Consider the following 21,814-nt stretch of genomic DNA (forward strand, 5'->3'; position numbering starts at 1 on the left):
GCCATGTGTTGCTGATACAGAGTGGACACAGATTCACAAGCACATCACTGTGGGCATGAGGCAAGTGTTAGAGAGCCAATATTAACACACAGATGAAGGGAGAGCAAAGAAATGCATGAGTGACCCAAGTTGATAAGCTCCCCAAGAGATGGGAGGCAACTCTCAAAGGACAGCTGAGAACTGGGTGTGCGCACAAAATGTGTGTGCACGTGGGCATGCTGAGAGCAGGTGTGGAAGACCATTTCTGCATGGGGGGTGGATGGGCCAGTATATGCCTTGTGGGATCCAGGATCTCCCCAGAAAGCTACAGAATGGCTTTGGGGATTTTCTGTGGCCTTCATGCTTTTTTACATCAATCCCCAGCTATGGGATGGCCCCTGGGTAACAGGGGTGAACTGTCCCCAGCTTCAAGCCAGATGGGCAGCTTCTAGTTTGCTCTGAGGTCTTGAGGAGGCAACTTAACCTCTCTAAGCCTCTGTGATGTCCTCTGTAAAGTCCTTCCACACAGGGCCACGTGCAACAGTGAGATTAATGCAGAAAACTGCTGACAACAGAACACAGCTGACTATGAGCCCTGCCCTTTGTGCCACTGTCATCCACACCATTTAATCTGTTTTTCAAATCAATACTCCTTGCAAGATGTATGGGGGACCCACCAATTCTCCTGTTAACGTGGGGTGGCCAATGTCATACCTGTGCTGCCTGACACAGAAGCTACAAGCCACGGGTCACTCGTTAAAATTAAAAATTCAGCTCCGCAGTCACGTTTGCAACTTGCTCTGAGGCCACACAGACGGCTGGTGGCTGTCACACTAAACTGCGCAGGTCTAGATGCTGCTAGAGCTGCTGTTTCACTAACTCACATGGCATTTGTGTGTCTGCACCGCCTTCACGTAGAGTCTGGCTTAATGTCTCCTATGATTATTGATGTCATCTGGCTCCATTCACCTTCACAACCCACCCCGGAAAACCATAGGGATCAGATCGTCATCCTACTTCAGTAGATGAGAAAATTCGGCACCAAGAGGTTAACTTGCCCACAGCCACAAAGCACGAGCAGAGCTGGCAGTCAGCTGTGTAATTTGGAGAGTGAAAATAGATCAGTGTGCAGAAACGTGTGCCTCTCACGGCCCTGGCACTTAACCCTTGGTGCATCTCTCCCATGCCAGCATGCTCTTGTTTTTTCCAACTTCATCCCCCCGGGGCCCACTGCTTCTGTCCTCCACGAGGCACAGAAGGGAAAAATGCCCACAGCCCCTGCTGGGGCAGCCTGAATCCGGGGCTAGGAGACATGAACTCACAGGCCACTAAAGCACCTCTCATTTTTAGATCTCAATTATCTATCCCAGTTAAGAGAATCTTAAAACTAGCAAGTTCCTGAGACAAGACCCTCGGTGGCATAAAGATTTTTCTTATTGAATTGATTGGTCTTGGGCTGCTGAGGAGGGAGAGTCTGTGGTGTCTGGGGTCTGTGCTCCCTGAGGAGGAACCCAGGCACTGGGCATGGCAAGCGGCTGCCCCTCACCACAGACCTAAACCTGTTATTTTACAGATGAGAAAACAGAGACAGGGAGGAGCAGGCCTCCTCTGGCACCCACACCCAGGTAGAGCCTGGAGTTGGACCCACAGGTCAAGGAGGCCGCCTGGGCAAACTGGCCCAAAGCACAAGAACTGAAATCCAAGGCAGCACCCCAAGTCCTAACACTGCATATTCACTGCATCAGGATCCTGTCCCCAGAAGCTCTGCAAACCCACAGGAAGCTCCTATACAGGCCCCCTCTGAGCTGTCCTGGCTGCCCCATGCAAACGCAGCCTGCGCAAGGCAGCTTGTTAAATGTCAAGGACACAGGCCACAAGAAGACCCGGGAGCGGCCGCACGTCTCGCCACAGCCTTGTCCCGCTGCAGGGACACGTTCCCGGCGGCCCTTTACCTGCTCCTTATTGTTATTGTTCAGTAAGCCAGGTTTCTTTTTCTTCTTAATGGGGCTTGTTGATGTGTCCTGTGGCGAGTGGCCATTGGAAGAATGTGGAGGGCTGGGGAACTTTCTTTTCTGAGCTGTTCTCTCTGAGGAGCCAGGATCTGAAAGAGACACACAGGACCAGGTATTTTAAAGCAGTTCAGGAGGCCTGGGCCTCTCAGAGAAGGACATGTGGGACACAAGGCATTTTATCTTCAAATCCAATGCCACTGTAGCTTTCTTCTTCCTAGAAGACACCCCCTGCCTTCCTTCATTGCCTGTCTCAGACATTCTTCCTTCAGCCTATGTAACACTGTTGTAAAAGCCTTTAATTCACTGCCAAAATACAATAACCCAGATTTTTGGCTTCTCATTTTAAAAAAAAAAAACACAGATCAGGGTCTATAGGGCATTATGGCACCAAACAGAACTGAATGCCAGAAAGCTACTTTTTGATGGGAATATGCCCGCTGTTTTGCCACAGTCCCCCACCCTTCCCTACTGTGTCCCGATTGCCGAGGCCTAAACCCAGCTGCCATGAGCTTATCATTCAATTACCGTATCCCAAAGAATTATTTCTTCTCCACACTTGTGCCTGATGGCAAAAGCAGGAAACCATGAAAGGTATGCCAGAAATGCAGCCACGTTTCAAGAGAATGAAGGCAGACAGACACCATAGTGAACAACAACATTTACTCCTGTTTATTAGGCTAAGTTTAACTGCATAAAGAACATACCCCACCCACTGGAAAGCTCTCAGGACCCAGTCAGAAGCAGGCATCGTGTTTGGAACTCTCAGGAAAATGCCAATCCCACCCTCGTTGCCCCTCTCTTCTCTATTTTTACTCTGCCAGCATCTCATTTACACACATTTTACCACCATCTGGTCTTCACCTGCAAGGACCGGAGTCCAGTCCATGCCTTACGGCGACTTGTTAGCTTGGGGGTGAGAGAAGGGCCCAGCCCGGAGCACCTGACATCCCGAGGAATGAGAGCTCCCGGCTCCGGAAGAGCAGAGAGCTGTGCCGAGAGCATAGGTGATGGGTGGGAGGTGGAATCCGGAAAGATGACTATCCCCAAGATAGCCCGCGACGTGTCTCCGCCAGCCTCCACTCCCGGGCAGGCTCCGGCACGCAGGCCGCCGTGTCCCGTCCTCCTGTCTGGACAGGAGCTGCCGGGGCTGGATGAGCAGGGTCCAAGATGGCCACAAGCAAGGCCTCCTGGAGGTTACTTCCGACTGAAGGGCGAAGCCAGCAGGGAAAAAAAAAAATGAACTGTTTTCGCCAAATCCAATCCACACACTGAACCCTCCTAGACAAGTGCTGAGGGTGCGGCCCCGAGACACAGCCTGGAGGGAGCAAGAGCTGACCACAGGCAGCTGGAGGGGGATCAGACCCAAGAGGTGGGGGATCATCCCACAGACATCAAAACGGGGGCCCGGAGAGACAAAGGGCCCATGACAACTAGTGAGTGAGAAAACTCACTGACTAGGTGCAGCCGGGGATTGGCACCATCTCCCCAGGAACCTCCTCTCGTTCCTCGGGGGTCCTGGTACCCCGGCACCACCTGCCATCACAGGTGAACTCTCAATTTGGCTTGTGACCAACAATCTCCTCCTGGGAACACATTCTCTGGACGTAGTCGAAGGGAAGCAGAGCACACACATGTGGGTTCCATGCTGTGCTGTGAGCCACACCCCAAGTAGAGCCACTTCAACGTCACCAACTGAGACCTGGTGACACCGTGCTGGAGCCACACCAAGGAGTACCCGACCTTACGGGTAAGTAACAAGGAACCTTGACCCCAGCCCACACCCGACCATTTCCAAGCTTGCGTGTCAGGTTTAAAAAGCTACGCTAGGGCCTCCCTTGTGGCGCAAGGGGTTAAGACGCAGCACTATGAAGCTATCCACAGCCACTACATACAGCACGAGTTCGATCCCCAGCTAGAGAGCTGACCCACACGGCACAGCAGACCTCTCCTGTCTACCCGCTGCTCCCCTCAGCAGTGTATTTCCATAGATCTGCCTGTTCTGCTCCCCACTCTGTCTCTGGTGAGTCCTCTCACCCCCCGCACCTCTGACCTGCATCCCAGCTCTTTCATGCATAAATAAATCTTTTTTAAAAATGAAATAAAATAAAAATAAAGAATAAAAAGCTACACTGATCTAATACCATTAACAGATCAACACACATTCCCTCAGAAGGATGCTTTCTATCTAGTGCAAATGTCACCTGGACATGGGTACATACGTACATCCAGGTTTGCACTATGTTCCACAGTGGACCCTTGTGTACTAATTTTATCACATGCCCTGAACTACTGGCTCAAAAGAAAACCATAAATGCAGTATTTCTGAGGTTCAGTCACACATCAAAAAGCAGCAGGTGCGAAGCCAGCAAGGAACAAAGGAGAGAGGCCAGACCAGAAACGTCACCAGGTGGGCAAAGCTGGGACAGACCACAGGAAGAAGCTTGGGTTTCGTCTACATGGATCTTCTATTTAGGATCTGATAGACCTAAATAACTGCTTGAGTATTGCAGTGTGGGTGTTTAAGGAAGGTATTTTAGGGGTTCAGAGGAGATGCACGCCAGAAAAGGCATCCTGGCCAGGAAATCATTGAGAGCAATTGGGCAAAATTGGTTTTGTGTATTTTCTTCAGTTTGAAAGATTTTCAAAGAAATACCTGAGCAAAGACACAGCCACGAGAAACTCAGGGGCGTGTTCGTGGGTGGGGAACACAGGCAGTGTCTGATGTTTCTGGATAGAATGTTACTGGATTTGGGGAGGACAACTCTTCCTCGTGTCAAGGACACCCTTGGCACCCTCCCACTCAACGCCATCAGTATTCCTAAACACTGTGACAGCAAAAAGCATCCCTGCATACCGCCCAAGCGCCCCCAGGAAAGGTCTGCCCTCATGAGGGGCAGCTGAGCAGGAGCAAGGCCGGTGGGTGAACAGCAGAGCGTCCCCACCCCCACCTAGCAAGAATGGGCACTAGCGTCCCCTAGCAATCTAAGCTTCCCTGAGGCTCAGATCCCCCAGGATGCCAATTTTCAAAATGTCCCCAAGTTAGTAGCAGCAGCACCTGTGGTTTGTTAGAAATGCACAGTCTCAGGCCCCACATCAGAGCTAGAGTCAGAAATCCTGGGGTGAGGCCCAGCCACTTGTGGTTTTAGCAAACCCTCGGGAGGAAGATTCTGGTGCCCACTAGTTGAGATGCTCTGGCATGTGTTTGGGGGAGTCTGACTGCCACGCTGGTAAGCCCATCTCTTTTCCTTCCCACCGCTGCCTGTGGGCTTGGTCCCCAAGCTGAGGAGTTAGAAGCCAAGCAAGGGGGCAAATGGAGAGAAGTTCAACAGGAGACAACCCCAGGCAAGTCTCCCCACTACTCAGGGCCCCAGTGTCTGTAATGTGGGGGGGGGACGGTGGTGGAGAAATGAGCCAGACCAGGCGTCCTTACCTGGAGTCCACGAAGGCCTTCAGGGGCCCAGAATCCGCACCCCACAGCCGGTGTGCGGATGCAGTTTCCCGCAAGAGCAGCCATGCCCACCGCACCTTCTCAAAGGTGTCACCAGCTCTACAGATGAAAGACTACAGGGCCAGCGGGTCGCAAACGCTAAAATGTCTGAATTCCATGGGAAAGAGAAAAGGCAACCAGAAATGAATACTCATCGGAACCATTTAGATTGGGAGAGAGTTCTGTTGGAGTCCACCAGGGAACAAAATGGAGAATCGTGTCGCACTCAGAAAAGGGTTCAGACCCAAGGCTGCCTGCACCAACAGAGTTCCAACCCCTTTGGTCTTCGCAGAACACAAAAACCCCAAATCTGTTCCCAGGGACGACCACAGGGACTCCCGGCAGAGCTGAGACTAGATCCTAGAGCAGAAATGTAACAGGCTCCAAACAACAGGCACACGGTCAACAAGGCTTTCAACGAAGGTTCCCTGGGAGAAGGTTCCCTGGGAGAAGGCCTGCGGACCGGCGCCCCACTGGGTGCCAGAGTAGGTCAGTGTCTGGACTGCAGACCCTCCCCAGTCCAGTGGGGGCTGGGCGGCAGATGGTGACAGCAGGGTGGCTGTGGGTGGACCTTGCTGTCGCCCTGGTGACAAGGCCTGAAGGACCATTTCCAGAAAGCTGAGTCAGAGTTGCTTTTTTCCCTTGCCTAATGATTTAATTCTGACAAGGCTGTATCGCTATCAATTTGAAACGACGACAGACAGCCGCTGGAGACTGAACAGCAGGGGAAATGATGTGCCTTTGATCTGAAAGGGCTCTCTTGGAGGTAGCAGGATTGGGGCCCACCGGTGGCCCCCCGCCTCCCACCCCTGCTCCCCCAAAATAAGTCTGGTTCTGAAGGAGTTAAGGAGGGCAAGGGAGGAGAGCTGCCTCCAGAGAAGGACAGAGCGATGACTCAGGAAAGCAGCTTGGCGTGGTGCAAGAGCAGCAGAATCTCCCCCGCCTTGTGACATTTCGCTGAAAACTTAGTAATATGGGGAGGTCTGCTGGGTACTGGAACAGGGCAGGTGACGAGATACTTCCCAAACCTGTGTCCTGCGAGCCGCCAGAAATAATCCCGCTCAACCCTTCCTGGGGACCCCTCGTCTGAAAGGACGCCCTTCTTCAGGATTACCCGGCCTCTTAGCTTTCAAACCACAGACAGTGACAGCTGAGGCCTTTTTTTTTTTTACTATGTCTGAGGCAGCAGGCACTGTCCAGATGCCCTTTGTATCCTTCCCTCTAAGTCGTTCCCAGGGTCATCCATGTGGCCAAGCTGGGGTCTGAGCTCAGGAAGTGACATTCCAGGGCACACCCATGGCCTCGCGGAGGGGGAGGGAGGCGCGTCCCCAGCTCTGCGGCCAGTCGACTTCCAAATCCAGGGCCTGTGTTTGGAGACTCTCTCTCACTTTGCCCTTTTTTCCCCTCTACCTGTAGTTGAGGGCTGGGGGAGAGAGTACAGCAGGGAGCTGGTAAGAGGAACTGAAAGAAAAGGGGAAAATCCTGTGTGTCTGTGTGTCTTTGTGTCTGTGTGTCTGACTGATGATGCAAGCACTCTGTCACAGCCCTCTTCCCTCGGGAAGCACATTTGCCTTCCAATCTTTGTGTGTCGGCACCAGAACCTGGCCTAAGCCACAAAATAGGCGTGGGAGGGGGAAGCAGGAAGGGAAGTGGGGGGCTGGCAGCTCCCCAGTCGTCTCCCCTGCCCAAACACTCCTCTCCATCTCCATCCAGCCGGCCACATCAGGCCCTCACCCCCACCCACATCCGGGCCTGAGTCACAGCTCTCCCCTTCTCCAAAGTCTAGGAAATGACACATCGTTATGGGAATTGTCTCCTCTGGAGAGGGACAGGGCCCCAGCTGAAAGGCCGGCGCATCCCCAGGAGGGCCAGGTCTGTGCATGTTTTTGTGGGTGTTAAATTTCCTTAATGATGTCGCCGAGGAGCCTACTGGGGCCTGCATGAAGAGAGAAACTCGGTCAACAAGCTGAGACAGGCCTCATGGTCCACAGGGTGACCAGCTCTGCTCCGTCAGAGATGAGCAGTGTCGGGCAAAATGGGACACAGAAGTCAGGGCACAGACTCCAACAGACAGGGCTGCAGATGGCATAGGCGGGGTCCAGGGTGCTCGGGACCTAGGCCTGCTGCCGGCCCAACAGTGTGGCCTTAAGAAAGCTACTCAACCTGTGTCTCCGTTCTTCCCTAAGGCAGGGGTCGTGGTGCCTGACGCAGTCATGGAAGATTAGATCAGTGAGCTCACGGGGAACTCTGAGTATACACCTGGCAGCGAGTAAGCAGGCAATGGAAGATGACTGGTTTAAACCAACAATTCCTCCTGCGCCCTCCCCCCACCACCATCCCTCTCCAAAAACAGCTCGGTTCCCAGAGGAGCGCGAAATCCATGCCACAGACAAAAAGTTAGGGAGACGCAAGAGGCTAGAATCAGCCCACGACACAACCTCTCCATTGCAGCCAGAAGGTGGACCGTCCGGTTTCCCCCGTTACTACAAAGGCAGGTCAGAAGCAGCGGCCCGTGCTGGCTCCGGGAGCAGGACCGCGGCTGGCGAGAGGGTGCTCTCCCGAAGCAGCAGAGGCCAAGGATGGTTAATCATTTCAAAGGGTTTCCCAAAGACACAGAGCAGGTACCCAAGGCGGCCTCCTTCCCCAGGAATCTCAGGGCCCTCTCCAGCCAGCAATGACATCATGATGAAACAAAAGCCTGGAATTTCCTCCAGGCCCAGAGCAGACAGGAGAAATTTGGGAGCAAAAGATAGGGGGTGCGGAGCAGGCAAATGCTTCTGACAGCAGAGAATGCCCAAGCCACGAGGAACAAGTGGGTGGGGGGGGGGGGAAGAACCCTCAAGAGCATATTTAGCTCACACACCAAACACTCAGAGTCACAGAATCTTGAAAACCAGGTTGCAGCCTGGCCTCCTCCAGAGAGGCCGCCCTCACCTACGCTGGGCTTCCAAAGGGAACTTCTCCCCCAGGCCAGGAAAAGGAGGGCTGGTGTGGAAATGTAGGCAGTGGAACAACTGCCAACCTGGGGAATGACATGTAGCAGAAATCCAGGCGCTGGCAGGGGGGCCAGGCCAGCGAGGGGCTTGTGACCCGGGGAGGGGCGCTTACCTGCCACTGAGAAATCACTGCTGCTCTGAGGACCCAGCCTCTCCTTTTTTAAAGAGAACAGAGGCTCACCCTCGGCAGCCATTCCTGCTTCCGGATGCTTAGAGGCCTCTCCCAGGGGGAGGAGGAAGAAGCAAAGCGGACAAGCTAAGAGTCACCACTTACCAGGCCAGCCCGGCCTTGTGGCCTCGTGCGCATTAGGTGGCCTGCGGGGGCAAGGACAGGCTCACCTCCCCGGGTATCAGACTGTCTGAGACAGAGTGACGAGCCTCCATGTCCCTGGGCTTTCAGCTCTAATTTATCACCCTCGGCAGACAGCAGCTAGGCCGAGCTGAAAGCCTCCAGCCACTGCAGCCGAGCCATTTATTTCCCCGGATGTGAATAAACACACAAATTGCAGTTGTTCTGCTGGTTGAAATGCGACCATCCAAGAGGGGGAGGAGGCGGGCTGGGTAGTTGCCTTTTGAAGGTTTTTACGTTTTTTAATAATTGTTCCCCAATCGCCCTAGTTCCGATGTACCCTTCCTAGAAGGGAGGGGGGAAAAAAAAATCTTTTTTTTTTTTTTTTTTAAACTGATGGTGTAATCCTTTCCCTCTGTGGTCAGTCTGGGTCTCGTCTGCCTCAGTAATGCAGAAGTGGCACATTCATATGTAAAAGGTGAACCCCCAAACCCTGCAGGACTGAAATGGCTTCCGTCCAGGGAAAAGAGGCTGATTTACAAATGAATTCCGTGTTTAGCCCTCAACAACCAGAGGCAATTGCAAGCCCAGCAGCCCTTTCTGCCGCTCTGCTGGGAAGAAGCCTTCTGGAAAAATCAAAAACATCTCAACAGGAATTTCCTGGTTCAAGAATGCCAAGCTCTTGTCAAATTTTACAAAGCGGGGCGGCAGGGCCCAATTCCCTCTGAGAAACCACTGCCCCCCACACACCTCACCAATGCCCCTCACCAATGCCCCTCAGCAGTCCAGGGCCGTCTGGAAGGTTACAGCCAACATGTGTACGTATTTGAGGCCCTGAAACGCAACCAAATCACCACAAAGAAAATGTGGAGTAACCGGTTGCCTCTGGCCTTGACTCGGTAGCTGGCGGAGGGCAGGGTTCACAGGTGGCGGAAGCCATTTGCATTACTTATCCAAAGAACTTGGCCTGGTGCGCCCACCCCACCTCCCCACTCCAGGCCCGGCTCAGGTTCTGGAGATTTCAAGTGGTGGTGTGTGGCTTTCAAAGGGCAACAGGGAACTGTAGTGTCCATGGGCCAATTCAGTAACAAAAAGTCACCGCCGGCACCAAGGAAGCCAAGAAGCACCCGGGAGAAAAATAGGCAGCAGGGAGCAGAAGACAGGAAAGACACTGCTGACAGGCAGGCACTGAATGAGGGTCTGGCCTTTCCAAAAGTCATTTTATTAGACAAATCCTCTACAAAAACAGCAGGGACAGGAGAGGCCCTCTACAGCCACCCGCTCACCTTCCTGCAAAGAAGCAAGGATATCAGTCCCAAAGTGTCACGTGAAGTACCCCCATCAAAAGGACACTTAACATCTCAGCACACTGGGGCCTGGGAGGAGCAGTTCAGAGTGTGTCCTGTGGCCCACACGTTCCGGGCACCCACAGGAGGAACTAAGGCAGCCACTGCAGAGCTTCTTGTAGAAGCCGAAGGTGGAAACGAACATCGACATCATCTGACAGAACCAGAGGCACCAACTGGCCCCGCTGCCATGAAACAGATTAGAGGAGGAATCGCCTCTCTATGCCCTGGCCTGAATAAAACCCAAGTGAACAAAGGCCAGAAATCGAAGCCGGGTGAAGGAAGCAGGGGTTGTGTGGGTTTGCAAAGGCCTGGAGGAAAACCCAGCAGACGCCGGACTCCTGTTTGAACGCTTTCTCATCATATTCACATGTTTAATTAAGAGATTTCTAAATGGTCATGGGGAAAAGGACATCACAACCACATGGATGGAGCTCTCATTACATGCCAGGGAATGTCGCGGCCAGGCACGGTATCTTCACCCCCCACCTGGCCCCAAGAGGAGCTCAGAACATGTCCCCAGAACAAATCGGGCGCCCCCTTTTAAAGGACTGGGGTTATCAGAAGAGTGTAGAGCACTTTCTCAGCCGCACCATGCCGCTCTCCCCAGGGGACACCTGACAATGACTGGAGACAATCTGGGGGTGTCACCATCTACGCAGCGAGAGAAGTGTTACTCACATCTAGTTGGAGGGACCAGGGATTTTGCTGAACACCCTACAGTGCACAGGATGGGCACCGCCCCGCCCCACCCCAAACAGAGACATCACGCCCCAAAAGTCACTATTGCCCAGGCTGGGAAACCCTGATCTAAAGAACCTTGCAGAGAGCTACCAGGCAGGTCTAACCTTGTGCAAATAAATACGCCACCCACGGAGGCATCTGCACCCATTAAAAAGGAAAATGATGCTGAATGTTTCAGAGCAGACTTCACATTTCAAAGAGAAGAAAACAGTGGGACCTCTCAGTGAACAGTCACTGAGCAGCTTCTGGACAGAAGGAACCTGGGGTACGGAAGCCTATGTGGGACAAGTCCTGCCCCCAAAAGAGCCAGACAAGCGACAGTGCAACAGCTGCCTTGTGCTCAGCACTTCTCATCAGCACCTTCATCACCATTCTAAGTACAAATATCAGTTTACTTACTCCACAGGGAGGTAGCTATATCCCCATTTTACTGATGAGGAAACTGAGATCCAGAGAAAAGCAAGCCTGTGTTGAAGTGTCTGGTACATATCGAATGACTATGATTCGCTCTAGAAATACATTAGACACTGGTCAGAGGGACCAAAGGCCGAGCAGGAGGAACACCAGATATCTGAGTGGCATCATGGGGGAAAATGTGTTTCCAAGGAAACGCTGCTCTGTTTCCTTCTCGAACTGGGTTCACGCAACTCAGCTGCTTATTGAGATCAGCTACTTCCCTCCTTGGGGTCCCTCCCAAGAATCCCAGCAGGTAGGAATGGTGCTGTCTGTACCCAATTTGCAGGTGAAGCTCAGAGCAGCCAAAGTGTTTTATATACTCAAGGAAGACAGGTCAGTGAACCCGCTGGGGCCTCCACCTGGCTGGGTCCTACTCGGAAGGCCTCACCTAAACCAGCCACCTGCCTTCTCTAGGGTGGGAGCCCACCTGGTAAGGACAGGCTTGGCACGGTGTCAACAAGCACTATTGTTCAGTGTGTGGGCTCTGAGCCACACCACTAGGGCTGAATCCAAGAGCCGCCACCTGCCAGCTGTGTGTCCTCTGGCAAGTTACTCAGCCTCTCTGTGCCTTGGTCAATTCAGCTGCCACTGCTAGCATTCCCTAAAAGGGTTGTTAAGAAGAAATAACACAAAGCATGCAAAGTGTCAAAGCCCCGTGAGTTATTACTGTGATTATTCGGAAGAAGGAGGTACCAAGGCAGAAAAAAAAAAAAAGACCAAAGCTCAGAAATCCCAAACCCGTTTCCCCAAATCAAAAAGATCTTCGTGATTTGCCCCAGGCTTCTCCAGCTTGTTTAAAGAAAAGTTTCACTGGTGAAAAACACGAACTTCCACTGAACTTCCATGGTTAGTCCCTTCTCAGGCTGGCACAGGTCCCACCCAGCCGGGCTCAAAATTCCCCCAGGGCTCAGGATTTCCTCCCAGATCAAAGCAGAACCCTCGGGTAGCCCACACCACCCCCCTCCTCCCCCCACCCCTATTCTAGACTGACCTTCTCCAGGACTCCTCAAATGCACCCTCCTCCCTACTCAAATGAGGCCCAGCAGCCTGGGAGGGAGTTGGCCTCAGAATCCGAGTCATGTGCAAAATGCATTATAATGCCAACCCTTGCCGGGTAGAATGGCAGCGCCTCCTCCATGGTGCCTGGCACACAGCTAGTCCTCGGCAGACGGGTGCTCCTTCCCTACCATGCTCACTACTGCCTGTTCAAGGTCAGTCCAACCTTCAGTGTCACCAAGCTTGATCCAGGATGTGACTATTCACTGCCTCTCCGTAGCAGCCCCCAATAAGAAAAGCACTCGCATCCCCCTGCTTAAACCCTGTGAGGGGTTTACTCATGTACATTTTCATCAAGACCTACAAAGCCCCTAGTCATCTGGCCCGGCTCACGCTTGCTCCTTCATTCATCCAGCCCTAACCACAGTGGCTTCAAACAAGCCACACTCATCTGCACTTGCTGGTTTTTCCATCTAGCAAGTTCCATGCCCGACCTTCCCACGGTTGGCAACTTCAGCTTTTGGCTCAAATGGCACCTCCCCAGAGAAGCCTTCCTGAGCCCCCAGCCTCCGGCCCTGTTACTGTATCATCCTGAAGTAGTTTCCCCCCTCATGTTTTTCCCTTCATCTCTAGTTGAAAATGATCAAAAATTATTTCCTTCTTTTGATGGTTCACATGTTTCTTGTTTCTCCTCCAGAATGTGGGCTTGCTGTCAGGTTTTCCTTTCTTTCTTTCACCCAGCCTGGCTCATAGGTGCCCCCAAAACATTTCTCTTGACACCTAAATGAGTCACAGGAGAGGGTTAACAAAGCCACAAGGTTTGCTGGCAGAGAAGACTCACAGGAAACTCCAGGTTTTCTTCCCCTATCTAAGAATTTCTCCCTGCAAACCAAGAAAGCAGGAGTGTGAAGCCAATGGGGAAGGTCACACAAAAGGGACCCTGGCCATTCCAAGGGTCCGAAAGAAAGAAACTAGAGCAGGAAATTCCCTTTCAACAGGTACTCAGTCTGTCTTATTTCTTCCTAAAGAGCCCACTTCCCCCAAAAGTAGGGGATTAAGTAAGGATTTATATCCTGAATGTGATGAGGCCATGCAGCTAAACACAATTGCTGAAAGCCCAAGGGGGGTAACTCAGGTTTTCTCAGGCTACCGGCTTCCAGGGTCTCTCCATTCTTCTAGGGAGGAGCTATTGTTTCAAAATCATTTAGCCTTAAAAAAGAGAAATGACTTTCTCCAGGGAAAACACTCCCCACAGGGAGACCCCCCACTGTGATGACCATTTAACCAAATTTTTTAGTCGGGATTCTTTGCCCTTTTTCTTATCAGACCCTTTTAAGTCTGAGGATCTCTTTCCCTTCACCTCCCTTGATCCTCCGGCTCCATTCTCCAATTCTGCCCCTGCAGTGGCAAGCAAGGGCTCTCCCTCTTATCTATGTGAAAGCAGCAAACCCAGCTCAGCCTCAAAAAGGGAAAGTGAAAAATTATCATCCAAGTTCCTCTTCTCTCCATCCCACCCAATCGGTATACCAGTCAAGAGAAAATAAATCTGCTTCTCCTGTCTCCATCTCGGCTCCCTGGGGCCTCTCAACCTGTCAGCATCTCACCAGGCTTGAGATGAGTCTAGATTTTAAAGATGCATGTTTGTCAAACAACTCTCACCAACTACTACTATCATATCTGGTCCCAACCCCAAAATCCAGCAACCTAGTTTGAAAGACAGTCCCCAGACTGCTAGGGGGCTGGGAGGAGGGAGGGGGCATTGTTGAAGGGTGGGTTAAGGAGGTGAAAGACAAGACTAGGGCAGCTTCATTAGGAAGTCAGGGCCCCATGACAGACGAGGACAGCAGTGACCTAGACGGGAAGCCACCAATGGCCAGGAAATTCATCTACAGAACCCACAGCCATGGCCCGAACTGGGAATGGCCCACTAAGGACCCAGGATGCATCCTGTCCACCCACAGCCAGGTGAGACTTTAAAATTTGAGTTGCCATTTAAAAAATGGGGAACGGGCCTCCCTGGTGGCGCAGCGGTTGAGCACTGGGTTGCGAAGCTGCCCACAGCCTCTGTAGTGCCGGTTCGATCCCCGGCTGCTCCCCGGCCACCAGAGGAGGGTCCCACATGGCGCGCAGACCTCTCCTGCCGCCCGCTGCTCCCCTCAGCAGTGTACTTCGGTCCTTCTGCCTGCTCTGCTCCCCGCCCTGGCTCTGGTGAATTCTCTCACCCTGCCGCGCTTCTGACTGTACCCAGTGCTTGTATGTATAAATAAATAAATAAATCTTTTTTTAAAAAAAATAAATAAATAAATAAAAAATAAAAAATGGGGAAAACTGCCTTTGGACAGCCATGCTTTAGCTTCTCCTTAAAAAAAATCAGAAAATCAAGCCACAAAAGGGCCTCCATTTCCACATGGAACAATCCTTCAGGCTGCCCTTGAGGATAAAACACAAAATCCCCCATTTGCCAAGGTCTCCGTAATTCTCAACTGCCAGAAAATGAAATCTAATCTGAAAATTCCCTTACAGGTAGAGAAAACCAGAGAACACAAGAAGAGAAACAAAGGACTGAGGGATGGCCAAGTTGTAGAAAGTTTGACCCCATCGTGGTATAAATTTGTTTATATTTCATAAGCAGAGAGGTGGGGGGAAGTACACATGACTCAAATGGCTAATATAAAGTCCCCTGGTGGGAGAAGATTTTAGCTTTTTTCATTGTATTCTCTGGCTTGTAACAGGGAAATGCACTGATTTTATCATTTGAAAGGGAAATCCAATAAACCATTTTTTCCCCTTAAAGTTAATGAGTTTACATTTTTTGGAAGACAGGCTTTATTCAAAAACCATTTATTGAGCAGCTACTGTAATTTGCCAGCCCAGGTTAGCAAAGAGGTGAGCAAGACCTGGCCCCCATCGGTCCAGGTGAGGAGACACACGCTGGCACACGGGGAAGACTTACCTGCGTGTCCTGTGGTATTTTCCCCAGCCAGGGTGCCAACTTGCCAAAGGCCCGGGCAGAAAGGCATTTCAACAGGACATTTTTTTTTTTTTTTTAAGATTTATTTATTTATTTATTTATTTATTTATACAAGCACTGGGTACAGTCAGAAGCGCAGGAGGGTAAGAGAATTCACCAGAGCCGGAGCGGGGAACAGAACAGGCAGACAGACGGAAGACACTGCTGAGGGGAGCAGCGGGTGCGGCAGGAGAGGTCTGCGCGCCATGTGGGACCCTCGCCGGTAGCCAGGGACTGAACCGGCGCTGCAGAGGCTGCGGGCAGCTTCGCAGGCCAGCGCTCAACCGCTGCGCCACCGGGGAGGCCCTCAACAGGACCTTGATAGGAAATGCCACCTTGGGAAAACGGAGGAAGATAGTTGTGTTCTCTCTGTGTATAACAAAGAGCGGCCCCTGGAACCCTATACAATACTCCCTTGAGAATGACCTTCACTGTGCCAGTCCCAGGCCAGATATTTCACCTTCGGCACTTGGCACAACGCAACCACTAAGGCTATGTAGCAGTGCCAGAACTTTCTATAATGATGGCAACATTCTCTATCTGTTCCCTATGTGTACTAACAGGGCAACCTCCAGCCACATGTGGGTACTGGGGTACTGGAAATGTGGCTAGTGTGACTAAGGAAGGATAAATGTAAATGTGCAGAGTCTCATACAGCCAGTGGCTGTTTTATCGGGCAGCATAACTGCAGATACTAACAGACAAAGGAGGTAAGACAAGCAGGCCACTGCAGAATCCTCCATCCATCCCTATTTGCCCCAAAGGCTTTGGTGGTGGTCTTTAGTGCATTAATGATCTGATGCCTAAAAATATGTAGCTTATGGGCTGGTCTTTGATTCTTCTTTCTTTGAGCTCGGAAAGTCTCAAAGCATCAGTACCCAGAAGAATGTCCGACCAGAGCTGAGCACATGGCAAGATGAGTGGATTTCCTCACCTTCACAGAGAAGGTGAGGGTTTGGTGGTTCCAGGGAGAGAGCTGCAGACAATGACTCAGCCAGGAGCAGGAGGCAGCCTCTGCACATCACAAGATCCACAAGCCACACAGGAGGCCATACAGGAGGGGCAGGTTCTGCAGGGCCTCTGACCAAAACCAGAAAGACAAAGGGAGAAGGACCTTGAATCCAAGATCAAGCCCAGTCCCCAGGAGCCACTGGAAGTTTAAAGCAAGAAAATAGGACAATCACACTTATGTCTAGGGGTTGATAGGGAACGGGCCTACTAGAAGTGCTGCAACAGGAAGGAGAGAAATCAGAAGGAAGGGGACCATTTCAATGCGTACCATGTCCCGGGGGCAAAGAAAGACAAGCCAATCATCTCAGAGCAGACATTTGAGCTTGGGTAATTATTTCCAGGCCCCATTATGCTGGAAACAAAGACATCCTCTCTAGCTGAGAGGCTGCTTTCAGCTTTCTCCAGGAGAAAAGTTCTTTGCATCTCACAGGCCAAGTCAAGTTACTCTCTCATGCAGTCAAAATAAGTTTTTGTCACGCACAGGCCAGAACAGTGACTGGTTAACAGGGCAGGCACCAGGTAAAACAGGGTGTGCAAACCCCACCTGTGTTTGGAGCCTTCAAATCAAGGGTGTTGGGGGTTAGGAGAAAAGAGAGAGGAGGTTCTTCCAGGCACGAGCAAAGGCCCTGTGGTCAGAGATACCGTCTTTCAAGGATCTGGGAGAGCAAAGGGCCATGGAGAGGGGAAGCTGAAAGCTGGAAAGCTAGCCAGAAGCAAGCACAGGGGGGGTTTAGGATTTTGATCTTTATCTTAAAGCCAAGGAGAAAGCATGTCAGAGTTTATAATTGGGGGTGTTAGGGAGAGGACATCCTTTTTCCCCTAACAGGGGGAGGAGGGAAGCCAGAGAGATTCCTTTCAGAAAGTCAAAAGGTGGGGCAGACAAAGACAGTGAGACCAGCTAATAGACTGCACCAATTCAAGGATGACAGACCAGAGAGGAATGATCATTTTGTAAGAAAGTGACACAAAGAAGACAAAAGGAGAAGTGTCTCAAGGGTGAGGGGCTATCCTGGATCAGGCGCAGCACTGGGCTTACTGTGGCGAAGCGGATGCTTTGCTGGGGAGAGGAGAGAACTGGGGGGACAGGAGGGAAGGCTGAGGTGTGAAGTCGGTGTTGGACATCTTGAGTTTGAGAAACTCATTAACAGGTGAGGCAGTCAGGTGGGCAGCTGACTGTGCATCATGACTCAGGAAAATTCCAGGTTGGTAACATAAATTGTGAGTCATAAAGCTACAGATGTGGGCGAGTTTGCCCAGGGAAGGAACATGCTGAGGAAGATGAGGACAGGGCCAAGCTTTCAACCACACCAACTTCTAATGGCTGAAGAAAAAAGGAGCTGGGGAAACAGAAAAACCAAGATTGCAGTGGCAAAAAAAAAAGTCAGGGGAAGAAATGGTTTCCAAGAGAAAAAGATTGAGCCAGTGGCCAATGCCTCTGTTAGATCAAGGAAGATGAGGCCTGGAAACCCTCACTGGAAAAGGCCACGTGGCAGCTGCAGAGAGCTGGGGGTGACCACTCATGTGGAAGGACTGGGGGGGAGGCACAAAGGAACTGGCCAGCCCAAGCGGGAGTCCAGGAACCCAGACATGAATGAGTACACACACTTCTAAGAAATTGGGCTTTGAAGCAGCAGCCAGAAATGAGGAGATGGGAGGGTGCTCGCTGGAAAGATACAGGCAGAGTACATGTGGAAGGACTTTCACCATGTTCAAAAGCCTATGCATTCCCCCAAAAGCGTGACATAAAGTTACCCTAAGTCCCCACAATTCCACTCTCTGAACCAAGGGAAATGGAAACATACATCCACGCAAAAACTTGTACCCAAATGTTCATGGCAACATAAATGTCTGTGGGTGCAGAAGCCGATGGGGCAGAGCCACATGGAGCACTGCGCCCGCCGTGAAGAGCAAGAGTGTGCTCCCACAGGGCGGAGTCTTAGAAACAGCGCTCTAAGTGACAGACGGACACAGACGCCCACCTGCTGTATGATCCCATTTACATGCAATGCCCATTACATTCCCTGAGACAGACCATACGTGAGCAACCATCAGGGGCTGGGTAGAGAGGCAATGGGAGTGACTACCAGTGGGCATGGGATTTCTTTTTTTTTTTTTTTTTTTTTACAGATTTATTTATACAAGCACTGGGCACAGTCAGAAGCGCGGGAGGGTGAGAGAATTCACCAGAGCTAGAGGCAGAGCAGGGAGCAGAACAGAGAGACTGACGAAACACACTGTTGAGGGGAGCAGCAGGCGGCAGGAGAGGTCTGCGCGCCATGTGGGACCCTCGCCGGCGGCCGGGGATCGAACCAGCGCTGCAGAGGCTGCGGGCATCTTCGCAGCCCAGCGCTCAACAGCTGCGCCACCAGGGAGGCCCAAGGGCATGGGATTTCTTAATGGAGATGAAATTGTCTAAACTTGATGGTGGTGACGGCACACCACTATCTTGGAGAACATATTTAAGAAACACTCTCAAATGGAGAACTGTACCATAAATGACTTAAATCTCAATAAAGTCAGCTTTTTGGGCCTCCCTGGTGGCGCACGCGGTTGAGCGCAGCACTGTGAAGCTGTCCGCAGCCTCTGCAGTGCCGGTTTGGTCCCTGCCGGCTGAGAAGCTATCCACATGGCAAGCAGACCTCTCCTGTCTCGCCCGCTGCTCCCCTCAGCAGTGCATTTCGGTTAGTCTGCCTGTTCTGTTCCCCACTCTGTCTCTGGTGAATCCTCTCGCCCTCCTGCGCCTCTGGCCTGTACCCCGGTTCTTGTATAAATAAATAAATCTTTAAAAAATAAATAAATAAAGCCAGCTTTTTTTTTTTTAAGGTTGTGAAATGCTGAGTATCCAGGTTCCCAGGAAAGCTGAGGGGTAAGGGGCTATAACATGAACCCCCACACACAACTCCCATGAGATGTGGGCTTTTCAAACATGTTCCCCTTAAGTCAACAGTAAAGGCGCCTCCATCCCTGGAACAGAACAGAATTACCACTATTTGAAAACTTTCAGACCAAAACTAGTGCCAGGAATCTCTAGAAGGCCTCACATCTACCATGTTGGTGCTACAGGCATTTATTTGGAAGAAAAGCTTGTTCTTTTCATTGAAGGTTGAATATGGTGCATTTTTGATCACAGTCTTCTAGAATAATACATCAACATACAACGCGGGTCAGGCTTCACAAACAGGGTGAACACAGGTTTTCCAAAGTGACCCACAAAGCTCAAAGGCACAGACTGCCCGTAGGAGTCTAGGAAGAGGTGCGGGGTATAGACCCATGCTGGCCGGAAGTAGAGATTTCTCTTTTGGAAAGTGGTTCTCTGGCATCTTCAGTGACAGGATGTTGCAGGCCTTGGGAAAGGAACAATCTGGTTGTTAACTAATTTGCAAATAAATTCTCCCCACTGCACAGTGCAGGGACTGTGCTTCTGGGCTGGAGGAGAGATAGGAGTGCCAGAGCAGAGTTAAAAATACTGATGCTCGTTTTTTAAAAGAAAGATTCTCAGCACTTCTGTATCAAGCTGTGATTTGAGTGTTTATGGTTACATTTTCTTAAAGAGTTTCCTTGGAAAAAAAATGACAGAAGGTCTCTATCTCATAGCTGTCCTCATAAACAATCCCTTTGTGAAAGAGTCTTAATTTACATACAACAGTGAGAACGAGGATCCTGTACTAATTAAGGTCTGGGGCTGGTTAGCAAATTGCTGTAATTGTATATTCTCCAGCATTCTGTCTCTGAAAATATATCCATACTCAGGCAAATCTCAGCAAGAATGATACTGTTCAAGATTTTAATATCTTGGGCTTCCGTTGCATGGTTTCCAAGTGGCTGGATCTCTTGTGTGGGTGACATTACACAGACATTTTTAAAAATGGTTTCAGCTTTAGCAGCCTGGCATCTGCACACCACCATCATTACTGCAAAATGCACACAAGGCAGGATCAAGATGCCAGCAGCCCAAACAGGGGAGCTTTTGTAGGGAGTCGTGAACTGGCCTAGGCCATCAACTTCTCAGACTCGAAGCTCTGGTCTTGGAGGGGCTGGTTGGGTTTAACTCAAGCACAGCGTAGCGAGCACCCTGTGGTGGACTGTGCCCTGTGACCAGTCTCAGCAGAGAATGCAAACCGACAACCCTCAGCCACTTCTGATCCAGAGATGTGTCTTGATGGGTCTGTGCATGCTCGGGGAGAAACTGTCCACACAGGTCCCATCCCCTCATCAGGGGTTTTTACAGGGGAAAAAAAAAAAAATGCCAGCTGCCAGCACAGGCTGAGTCATATTCCTAGTAGTGTGGTGAGCACTCAGATGAAGGCAGACCCCCTACAGTGCACGCACTCTGCCATTCACCAAAGGCCCAGAACCCCTGAAGCCTGGTCTACCTGACCTGAAACCCACGGGTAGGGCTCAAGGTCAAGTACGAAGATTTAAAGTCAAAGACAAAACCTGAACCCAGTCTGACACCTTGCTACTTCATTAATGCCCAAGTCTCGGTTTCCTGAACTGTAAAATGGGAATAACAGCAGTCTTACATCCTAGCACTATTAGGAAAATCAAATGAAATAACTTGCATGTTCTACCTGGCATCTAATCAGCACTCAGAAAATAGCAGCTAGGCACACACCTGGCATCTAGACAGTGCTTCCAATTTATGCCTGAGCATCTCTCAGCCGATCATTACCCTCGGACACAAATGTCAACCTGACATCTTGAAATCTCGAAAGCTTTGTCTCTCAAGCACTAAAATGTTCCCGTAAATGCCAAGGCTGGTGGAAAGGCAATAACTGGCTTGGGAATTGCTCAGTTAATAAGTGAGGATGTGTCAGGGGAAGGGGGTATACAAATTGAAATTCAGTTTGAGAACCTGAAAGGTGGGTTGGACCGCCTAAGAATAATACAGACAAATTCTGAGTCTCCCTAGCACGATACAGTTCGCGGCCTGTTGTCCAGAGGCCAAGCAGGGAATGATGTGCCAGTTTCCATGGTGCCTGAGTGGGCACCTCGTCTTCTTTGGAGGAATGACCTTTTTTTCTTGGGGGTGGAGAAGAGGGTCTAGTCCTGGTGTCCGAACACCAACCTCTCCAGGCCAAAGGGCGGACATGACACAGGGAAGTGGCTCCCTGGGGACTTGGCCCGGCTGCTCCTGAGGAGGCTGTGCACTGGTTGCCCTCTCCAGAGCTGCCCTGGGCCTCTAGCCTGCCCAGCAGCCCCAGGTGACCACTTTCCAGCCCATCTCCTTCTGGCTTCCACTGTGCGCAACCAAAGAACTCTGACCTGACAGCATCAGTGGAGACAGAAGCACAGAATTTCCCAAACCACAAGAAAAGCAACTGGAGAAAGACATGTCTGCTGAACCAGACCATTACACCATGGGCTTTGATGGTTAGGGCTGACAGGGCCTGCTCCCCATCAGCCCTCGCAAGTGTCACAGGTGGACTTCAGCTCTCCAAAGCTCAGCCAAGCCCACATCAGAACTCCATGCTTTGCGAATTTCCTT

The 21,814-nt window shown here is 51.2% G+C and overlaps 1 protein-coding gene across 19 annotated transcripts in view; it reads right to left on the bottom strand.

Annotated features, from left to right (window-relative positions):
* The window catches only part of ZMYND8 (zinc finger MYND-type containing 8), a 109,939-nt gene that overhangs the window by 63,510 nt on the left and 24,615 nt on the right, over positions 1-21,814 (bottom strand). For 18 of the 19 annotated variants that reach the window (XM_054698079.1, XM_054698069.1, XM_054698062.1 and 15 more), the window contains one exon: positions 1,932-2,080. In XM_054698079.1, the coding sequence (XP_054554054.1) occupies positions 1,932-2,080 (149 nt within the window). Of the gene's footprint in view, positions 1-1,931; positions 2,081-8,586; positions 9,087-21,814 lie in introns of those variants that run through there. The other variant, XM_054698068.1, reaches the window with a different exon arrangement.

The sequence above is a fragment of the Talpa occidentalis genome, unplaced genomic scaffold, assembly GCF_014898055.3.
Source record: "Talpa occidentalis isolate TD23 unplaced genomic scaffold, MPIMG_talOcc4v2.1 talOcc4.10, whole genome shotgun sequence".
Classification (NCBI taxonomy): Eukaryota; Metazoa; Chordata; class Mammalia; order Eulipotyphla; family Talpidae; genus Talpa; species Talpa occidentalis.